General features: G+C 45.7%; 2 protein-coding genes across 2 annotated transcripts in view; both read right to left on the reverse strand.

The window, feature by feature from the left end:
- The window catches only part of GMCL1 (germ cell-less, spermatogenesis associated 1), a 19,302-nt gene extending 19,139 nt beyond the window's left edge, over positions 1-163 (reverse strand). Inside the window, exon 1 of the mRNA XM_009892972.1 lies at positions 6-163. Within this exon, the coding sequence (XP_009891274.1) occupies positions 6-163 (158 nt within the window). The remainder of the gene's footprint in view (positions 1-5) is intronic.
- Positions 164-3,511: 3,348 nt separating this feature from the next.
- ANXA4 (annexin A4) lies at positions 3,512-9,782 on the reverse strand. Its single transcript, XM_009892969.1, has 12 exons — positions 9,724-9,782; positions 8,713-8,788; positions 8,150-8,244; positions 7,761-7,874; positions 7,492-7,582; positions 6,921-7,000; positions 6,476-6,532; positions 5,918-6,011; positions 5,301-5,396; positions 4,787-4,845; positions 3,834-3,956; positions 3,512-3,571 (listed from the first exon to the last, which is right to left on the reverse strand). Exons 1-12 carry the CDS (start codon positions 9,724-9,726, stop codon positions 3,512-3,514), a joined length of 948 nt encoding a protein of 315 aa, XP_009891271.1. The 5' UTR covers positions 9,727-9,782.
- Between the last annotated feature and the right edge of the window lie 244 nt (positions 9,783-10,026).

Raw genomic sequence — 10,026 nt, forward strand, 5'->3', positions numbered from 1 at the left:
GTTACATTGCGCATGCGCCGGCGGGTAGCGGCGGGCGGGCTTCCGGGTGCCGCAGGAAACAGCGGTAATTGCACCCAAGGAAGTGCCTCGGCGTCATCACAGCTCTCTGCCTGGCGGTGGGTGGCCGAGAGGAGCCGTCCGGCTTCTTGAGCTGTGGCTGCATCGCTGTTGGTGCTGCCGCCTGCAGAGCTGGGGGGGTGCGGGCCTGCACCCCCGGATTGAGCGGGAGTGTGGATCTCCTTGAGGGCAACATGGCTCTCCAAAAAAGGGTTTGGACAGGCCGGAGCGATGGGCCCAGGGCAATGGTGTGAGGTGCAACAGGCCCAAGTGCCGGCTCCTGCCCTTGGGTCACAACAACCCCATGCAGTGCTGCAGGCATGGGGCAGCGTGGCATGAGAGCTGCCCGGCGGAGAGGGCCCTGGGGGTGTTGGTGGACAGCCGGCTGAGTATGAGACAGCAGCGTGACCAGGTGGCCAAGAAGGCCAACGGCATCCTGGCCTGTATCGGGAATAGTGTGGCCAGCAGGACTGGGGCAGTGATCGTCCTCCTGTCCTGAGCATTGGTGAGGCCCCACCTTGAATACCGTGTTTAGTTTTGGGCCCTTCATGACAAGAAAGACCTTGAGGTGCTGGACCATGTCCAGAGGAGGGCAGCAGAGCTGGTGAGGGGTCTGGGGGACAAGTCTGAGGAGCGGCTGAGGGCCCTGGGGGTGTTCAGCCTGGAGAAGAGGAGGCGGAGGGGAGACCTTACTGTTCTCTACAGCTCCCTGAAAGGAGGGTGTAGCAAGGGGGAGTTGGTCTCTTCTCCCAAGGAACAGGACATGAAGAAATGGCCTCAAGTTGCACCAGGGGAGGTTTAGGATGGATATTAGGAAAAAGGTCTTCACAGAAAAGTTTGTCAAGCACTGGAACAGGCTGCCCAGGGCGGTGGTGGAGTCGCCATCCCTGGAGGTGTTTAAAAGATGTGTAGACGTGGCGTTGAGGGACATCGTTTAGTGGTGGAGATGTCAGTGTTCAATTGGTCGTTGGACTTAATGATCTTAAAAGGTCTCTTCCAACCTAGCCGATTCTATGGTCTGCCCCCCATGTTGTCCCCAAATAAGGGTTCTTCACCCAGTGTGCAAGAAAACCCATCACCACACTGAGGCGAGATTTGCCTGTATTTCAGTTCTGCAGAATCTGATGCTGAGCGTGTAACAGCCGGCACAGCACTCACTTCTGACAGTCCAGTATTTATAGCGATGAGACACAGCTGATTGGTGAGCTGCAGTTCCTTTACCATCCCTCATCACATGTGTGCATTCAGGTCAATGTGTTAAGCATTTTGGAAGATCCCCTTAATTAGCGTACTCGTTATTTACAAGAAGGTGTGTTTTTGAGTACTATAATCTCCGAAGGCTCCTCTTGGACACACTGTTATCTCAACCCCATTCCAAAGACTATACGTCCTGTCATCCTACTCTTAGATCAGAGACCAGGAACATACTCCCTCCATGGGCCTTGTTCACCTGCAGTAAGCTCTTGATATGGTAATCCTTCAACAATTCAATTTCTTTAATCTTAAATTTCAGTTAATTGTCTCTATGCCTAGTCCAGGTGGCTGTGCAAGGACACAATTAAGTTTAATTGTTTCTACATCTAGTCCAGGTGCAAAAGGCCCAATTAAGGTTTGATTTCAGGAGTTCAGCTAAAGTTCAATCAAAGTTCTATCACAATTTTACACAAAGCACTTATGTAACTTTTTAACCATATTTTTTTGACATCAGTGTGCAGGCCTGCACCCCCCCACTGGTGATTCCCCCCCAGACACAGCATGGGGTTTTATAAACCACATCCCAGAGCACTGCTGGAAGGGGGATTTACCGCATCCTCCTGTGCTGGTCCCACTGGTTTTGCCTTTTTCTAAGGAAGAGTCGGCCTCACCCCCGTAGCAGCATTCCACCCGGGAATCCCCACTGTGGGCTGAAGAGCCGAGAGACGTCTCCCTGCAGCCTCTCCGCACTCTGCTGGTGTACGGAGGTCCACGCTTAGGAGAAGCAGCACCTTGATGAAAAAACTAGGAGACAGCTATTTCACCATTACCTCTCCCAGAACACACAATCATGGCAGAAGGTACAGAAATGAATCTTTTATTCATTTTTAAGAAGTCAGCAACATAACACAAGGCATTTAAACACAAACCCAAGCCTGAGTGCATCTGTTAGCCTGTTGTACTGGGTAAGACAATTTTTCTTTCACTGAGCAGAAGGCTTCAGTAGAACTGGAAAAAGCTCTGCCTCCTCTCTCACCAAAACTAAGGAATGTAGCTCAAATTACAGCACAGAGAGCAAGAGAGAAAATTTCATTAGAGGCCACAGAAGTATCTCCTATTCAAGCCAACAGTAGCCTAATTTAGAAGAAAATGAGTGACAGACATGGGTGTAGGCCATATGGGTATTTGTGCCTTCAAATTCTAACATCAGTCTGATGCCTTCAAAACAGGATTATATACCAACAGCTAAAAAAAAAAAGAAAACAAGAATTGCTAAACCAAACACAAACCACATTTTGTGTAGTGAAAACAACACTCAGCTTAAGAGGCAGGTGTGTAGGATCTGGGGAAAAAGCATGGAAGGGGTCCGTGTGGAAGTCCGGGCCAGGCACAGGCACAAACCAGGACCTTCTGACAGTAGTGTCACACAGGGCTCCAGCCTGCCAGCGCTGGCGAGATCTGGTGAGCTTCCCCGGTCCAAGGCATCCCAGTCTAAGGCATCTGGTAGTGATGAGGAGACGCATCTTTGGGACAGGTCATTCTTTAAAAGGCACCATTCTAATGACATCTCTTTCTCCAGAGGAAGGGTTTGTAATAATGATGATTTATACTCCCACAAGTCAAAGAAGACAGACCAAGAATACAGGGCTCGCTTGTAACTACGGCAGCAAGAGTTTTTTCTGATGTCACCAGTGACATCTTTCCTACCTACAGATCCATAGGCAACATATATATATATATATATATATATAAAGTGCAGCAAGGCTGTTAATGCTCCACACTAACAGAGGGCAAGTTAAGATCAACATGCTTGTATTTTAGGAGATTGATTTCTCTGTGTTTACATTATCTTGCAAAAACTGAAGCAAGCCTGCATTCTGCATCCTCCGTGTACTGATGAGGTTAACTTTTCCCTGTGCAGCCTCTCATATACTGCATCCCACTTTGCTTCAGTTGATAAGTTTTGCTGGGGAATGCAATGGCAAAGGGACAGCTTGTCAGGAAACAATTTAGCTTTTATATATTTGGTTACAGCATTCTGTTCAAGATGGGCTTTGCTAGCCCAATTAGTAGACAAATGGGTGTTTCAAGCATAAAAGCCTATCAAAAGGGTCAGCCGGAATGGCCATTATCTAACCAGAGCATTAACTAACCTAGGTCAACGCTCTTAGCAATTAATAAGATATTTGGGAAAAATTAAAAAGAAAGAAATCCTTATGATCAAGTGCTTCCCATCACCCAGGCAGTACAGCAGGCAGCCTTAATCCTCCCCACCACAGAGCCTGAGCAGAACTTTCCTATAGTCTCCTGAGCAGTCTCCCTAGGAAGAGAAAAGGAACGCAATTAGTTTTACAACTCCATACAAGGCTGGATTCTTTCCAGCACGTACAATTTGTTGTAGGGTTTGCATCCTCTTTGACAATTTAAGAACTAAGAACATTCAGGAACATTTTCAGTACATAAATGTAAAGTCATCTTAGTTCCAGCTCCTCTAAAATACCCAATAGGTGTCAAGTGGGCACCTGTCACCTTTAAGCTGCTTTCCAAATCCAGCTTCCCTTTTCTAACACTGAAAAGCTTACCTTAATGAAGGAGTAGAGGGATTTCCCATACATGGTCAGGAATTCCCTTCTGATATCCAGCATATCTATTTCAGAGCGGGACACCATCACTCGGATCAGCGTGTTGTCATCTGTTCCCAAGCCCTAAAGAAATAAACCAACCATGTACAATTGCAAAGCACAAACACAAAGGTTTTGGCTCTTGGTCTTTTGTGGGGTCTGTTCCTAATCAGAGCATTTTGCATTAGTGGAGTGATACTCGCTCGCTGGGTAAGGATACTGCTCTGAGCTCCCACCTTGAACTGTGTTCAGGTTTGGGCTCTTCACTACAAGAAGGACATTGAGGTGCCGGAGCGTGTCCAGAGAAGGGCGACGGAGCTGTGAGGGGTCTGGAGCACACGTCTGGTGAGGAGCGGCTGAGGGCCCTGGGGGTGTTCAGCCTGGAGAAGAGGAGGCTGAGGGGAGACCTTCTGCTCTCTACAGCTCCCTGAGAGGAGGGGGCAGCGAGGGGGGGGGTCGGTCTCTGCTCCCAAGGAACAGGCGATGGGACAAGAGGGAATGGCCTCAAGTTGTGCCAGGGGAGGTTTAGGATGAATATTAGGAAAAGGTTCTTCACAGAAAGGGTTGTCAAGCACTGGAACAGGCTGCCCAGGGCAGTGGTGGAGTCACGATCCCTGGAGGGATTTAAAAGATATGTAGATGTGGTGCTGAAGGACATGGGTTAGTGGTGGACTTGGCAGTGTTGGGTTAACGGTTGGACTCCATGATCTTAAATTGCCCCTTCTAACCTAGACGATTCTATGATTCCTGAGGGAAAAGAGGTCCATATAAAAGCTCAGACTTCCTCCCTGCCTCCCCCCCAGTTAATGGCAGAGTTTCTCTTTATCGAACGATTGCTGTCATGCTACGAACTTGAGTATGGAAAGGCAAGGGGAGGGGGGGGAGCAAGCAATTTCACACCAAAAACTCTTTACCTTCATGGATTTATATAATCTTTCAGCAAAATATGCAGGTTTATTTCGCACACACTTTACTGTAAGGGAGACAAGAACAAGAGAATTAAGGTCAATCAAAACTGAGGGAGAAGGTCTTCCAAAGCATTACAGCACTTTCTCAGTGAAGGTGTTTATTCTGTAAAGATGCAATTCAGGGCCAACAAACAGCAAGTAGAACGCAGACATCCATAATCAGTGACCTGCTGTAAATCCATGTCTCCATGCCCAGTGCACAGTAATATTTTCTTCAAGGCTTTAATGCTTCCGACAGCAAATGTCAGCTACCAGAACATCACTTGGGAAAGCAAACAATATCATAAAGTGCAGAGCTTTCCCACCCGATTGTATCTGCAAAGAGTAAAACACTGAAGCTTGCAAAAAAGACACACAGTATCTGCCTCCTGAAGCTATGTGAACAGCCAGCCAGGGCAAGATACCATATCCCCATTTTTTTAATTACTTTGTAGACAAAGTTTAAAAGCCAGGAACTCACCCACAGCTAACAAAGCATCTTCGAGGTCTCCTGACATCTCAGATTTAATGCTGTCCGTTATGTCCTTATTAGCAATCCCTCTGTACACATCAAAAACTAGGAGGAAGAGTCAGCGATTAAAAAAAGAGCGAGTGAGAAGCTTTAGGGCAGACAGTGTGTAAACCACTAAGGATCACTCCGCAAGATCAAACTCCTCATACTCCGCATGAACATTGTACCATTATTGTGACATTATAAGCTAAATCAGGGCTGTCCCACAGAAATCATTCATTTTAATCATCAACTGTCTTGCTAATTGGCCTACCACTGCTGCTAGCATTGTCAAGAACTGCTAGTTAATGATGGCAGTGTAAATGCTTAGCTCTGCTCCAATGGGAGTCACACTTCATTATCTGCAATTTACAGGCTGGAGTGAGTTGTACTGATGTTTTTCCTCAAGTCCCTTTTTGTCTCAGGAGGGAATAAAATGGCCTTAAAGAGCTGAATGCAACTGGGCTCTAGGATACCTGATGTCTCAGGAAGAGTTCACAATCGGTTAATGAAAAAGTACAAAGCTCCTACAAAAGCGTCTTCCTCAAACAAGGGAAAAAAATCCAGGACACTGCAGAGAGTCTTACCTCTTAGTAGGTGGCATCTGTTCCGTGTACAGAGGATGGCCATAAATTGCACCTCATCTGTTCCCCATTTCTTCTCCCCAGCTTCATACAGGCACTTGAAGACATTATGAACGGACAAAGTAAGGCTCATTGAGAAGACAAGGTGTACATAATGTGAGATTTTTACTTTCTTAGTGCTTGAGCACTGCTGGCCTGTGGCTGGTCTAGATCACAGATATTCTCCAACAAATACTAACCAAGCACAGCAACTCTCAACTGAACTGTCTTCTCCCCTCCCAAATACCCAGCCTGTCTGGAGACCTCTCACCACAGAGCTGCAAAAGAGGCGAGAACCATTATTCCCACTTCACTGGCTGAGTCAGAACAGCGAAGAGGATTCGCTAAAGGTCAAAACTGAGACTAGAGCCCAGGTTTCCGCCTAGGGCACTGCTGTCTAGCATAGCTTCGGGCTTACTGTTCTGCCTTGAAAAAAGAAGAGGTCTAGAAAAAGGAGGGATTCACCACATATCACATGTGCAAGAACAGACAGTTCTTGCACGGAAGCAGATTGCTACGCACCTGAGCATCTTGTTGAGCAAGGGCATCATCCACATATGTTCCCTCATCTCTATTTCCCTGTGAAGACACAAGGATGAAAAACTCAATTCACCAGAGCGACCAATAGAAGCAAATCCTGCAAATTCCCCATTCAAAACAAGTTACTGGAGAGGCATAATAGGATCCTTAAAATTGAATAGTAGCTTACAAATACAGCAAAATACAGCTCAGATGTGATTTGTACTTCCTTTTAAAATGAGCAACAATTCACTTTAACTGGGCCATGACATTAATGCATACCCGGAGTCAGACTCCTTTCCCTGCAGAAGCTGGGGGTGAAGTGCAGGTGAGGTGAAATGCAGGGTCAGTGAAATAAAAACCAGCCTGAAACACCTCATCACTGAAGTGAGAGGCATGTCCATCAGCAACAGAATATTCACCCCCATTTTCCTTCGCCTGGACTTACTGTCGCAAGGGACACAAGGACTCTTCGAAACAGGGAAGATGTGTCAGAGACAATGTCCTCCTCGAGCGTACAGCCATATTCTAGCAAGAGGACACACACATGACATCTGTTAGTAACAGGTCCATCACCTGGACACTGATTGTCCACCACATTTGCCAGGTGTAAGCTAGGGAAGTGTCTAACTGTGCTCAGGCCTCTAAACATCATCGTAGCAGTCCAGCCATCATATTTTGTGCTCCAGGCTAAAATTAAGAAGCACAGCCAGTATAAAATTGGTAATAGTTCCACACACGGACAGACATCCAACTGATAGAAATAACCACCCCATCCTGTTTTATTTACACTGATTCAATTTCTGAGTGAAATTCTAATCCTTGAGGCTGTTGACAGTCCTGCTGTTGACACCTGTTTAACTCAGGGGTTCTCTCTGGACAAATTAGAATAGTTGCTTTGGCTGATTTGTCACATTTAAAGGCTGACGGACCCCACTCCTTCCTCTTCACATGTCCATGCATGCACACAAGTGACTTTTCAGTCAGTATGATAATGGCTTGCAGTTTGCACTACATACGACACTTATAGTTCTCATTAATGCGCCGAATCTCTTCATTTGTGCGAGAAGCCAGAATTTCAATCAGGCAACCTTCATCTGTTCCTGCACCCTAGGGAATTGTGAAGACAAGATCCAAGATTAGAATGACAACTGTTTTGATGTGCATCTAGGATTTTTTTTTTAAATTATATAAGTTAATAATAAGAAATTAATCATAAATGTATAATTATGCCATATCATACTTAATTGACCACAACTTAGGGAACACAAAAGGAAGATTTCCAAACCTTCACAGCCCTCCTCAGTTCATGCACATCATACATGGTGGTAGGAGTCATCATACCAACGATCACCCTTTCAAAATTCCCACTCAGCTCAGATTTCAAGTCATCAATCAAATCCTAGAAGATGGAGAGAGAAGAAAGGAGTTGGGAGAAGATACAGCCTTTAAGAACAGAAAGAATTCATTTACCACTCTTCTTCAGACTCCAACCCTCCTTGGATGAACAGTTGCTCTGAAGTGAACAAGACCAAAATAAACTTGGCCAGGGAAAGCTTGTGCTAACCTTACTGCAAGACAAGGATGTTGTTCACATTTCACCCAAGTGACATAACCCAACAATTGTCTGCATCTCCCAGTTAATGCCACAGTCACTAATCTCTGAAGATCACCTACCCTGCCAATACTGCTTTTATACGTGATCAGAACTTGCTGACGTTGGGAAACATTTAGTTTGGTCAAGATCTCAATGATGGCATCTTCATCTGTGCCTGGAAGAAACCAATGGAAACCAGTTAGGCTGCTTGCACAAGAACCAGAAGCATGTTCTGCTCTCATCCATAGTGTGCCATTAGCCATCTTCTGTTTCTTACACAACCTGGTTCTCAACGTCTTCTATTCCTTACACAACCTGGTTCTCAACAGCACTTGTGACTAAATCAATGTACAGTAGTGCCTCAACTCAGCCAGCAGCATGGCAGTACCACACCACAGGAGAGGAAAGACAAGAGCCTGACTAAGGATGTTTTTGTGGCCAAGACTTGGATTTCCAGTTGAGTTCAAGTCTCAGCCTGATTAAGTCCTTTCAGTGCCCTCATAGGGCAGTGGGGCAATGCAAATGGCTAGAATTCCCCTCTAACAAATGGCCAGACTTCCCCTCTAACAAATGGCCAGACAAAATATTCCCAAAGCCTGCGGGGGGGAAAAGAGGGTTTAACAGTGGAGGGAGACCAACTTACCAAATCCCTTCATGGCCTTCCTTAGTCCCTGCGCTTCTTGCTCAGCACTGAAACTCGAGACCCCCTTGATTGTTGCCTAAACCCACAGGAGAGGAGTTAGGAAAGGCAGACTGAAAGTGATATGTGCATACAGTAGAGTTGAATTAAAAAAAAATAAAATGCAAAAGATGCAAACACAGCAACCACAACTAAAGTCACCAAACATGAGTGACTTTATATCAGGCTTCCATCCTACCCTAAAGAGAAACAGTTTGTTCTAGAGGGACATCCCAGCCACATAAGAAATAAGCCACAAGGACACAACTAAAAGAAGGAAATATCTTCATATAGCTGCCCATGGAGTATCTGGTTTCCAATTAAATAATGGCAGGCAGCCCAGCATCTCTGTTTAGTCCAGCTGGGGCTTCTTCCCAGCAGTTTTCTGAGTAAATCATAGAAGAAGTTGTTCCCAAAGCCCTACTCCCAACTTCTCTAAGAGCAGCCAAGGACCATCATTCTGTAAAATAACACATTGGGAAGTGCAGTGTTTTGCTCAAAACAGTGATTCACAAACAGGTTTCTCCTGCCTCTTGTCCAGTGCTATTTCTGTGGGACTACACGGTCTCTTTGTCCCCATGTTCCCATGAAAATCATCAGCAAAACACTGCTTAACATTCCTGTAGTGAAGACTTTCTGAAACAGGCACAGGGATAACTATCATATAAGTGGTTACCTTGCACATGGAACCTGGAAAGAATAATATGCCCAGGAAGTTGATCTGGAGAAGTTCATGCTCTTTGAACTAATATCTGATCAGATTTTCCATTAACTCCCAAAATTGAAAAGCCCATATGTGTAGGTCATTCTTCTCTAGTATAAGGAAGCAGAGAGAAGTGATAAAATCACCCCCCCATAAAGGGACAGACAGTGACAGTGTTCTTCCTGCTGTGTCCTTATCTGAGCTACGCTCCCCACCTTTATCTGATCAGAGCAAACGCCTGGCACAGCATGGTACAGAAAACACACACTCACCATCGCTTTTGTATTTGGTCAATCTGTTATTGTTCGAGTCCTCAGGCAGTTAGACAACTGTAATAAAAAAACAGAGAGGGTGTTAAGTTTTCTAGCAAATAATTAATAGATTATACCTACCCTTGCCAGTCAATAGGGCTGATTAAATAACCGTGTAATTTCTCTGAGGAATAAAAGCAACACTTGAACAGCCCTAGTGAATGCCCAAAACAGCATCCCCAAGTTTCCAGTCCTGCTTTGTACCGACCGAACAAAGGCTGGTTTCTAAGAGCACAGGGCCAGGGCGTTTGCCCTGGCTGCAAA

Source organism: Charadrius vociferus, unplaced genomic scaffold, assembly GCF_000708025.1.
Source record: "Charadrius vociferus isolate BGI_N301 unplaced genomic scaffold, ASM70802v2 scaffold1339, whole genome shotgun sequence".
NCBI classification, from domain to species: domain Eukaryota; kingdom Metazoa; phylum Chordata; class Aves; order Charadriiformes; family Charadriidae; genus Charadrius; species Charadrius vociferus.

Excerpts from the sequence above, each read along its gene's own strand:
- ANXA4 (XM_009892969.1), bottom strand. Across the intron at positions 8,245-8,712 it reads GAAGGCCATGAAGGGATTTG|GCACAGATGAAGATGCCATC; the intron begins GTAAGTTGGTCT and ends GGTTTCTTCCAG. Across the intron at positions 7,875-8,149 it reads ATAAAAGCAGTATTGGCAGG|GATTTGATTGATGACTTGAA; the intron begins GTAGGTGATCTT and ends TCCATCTTCTAG.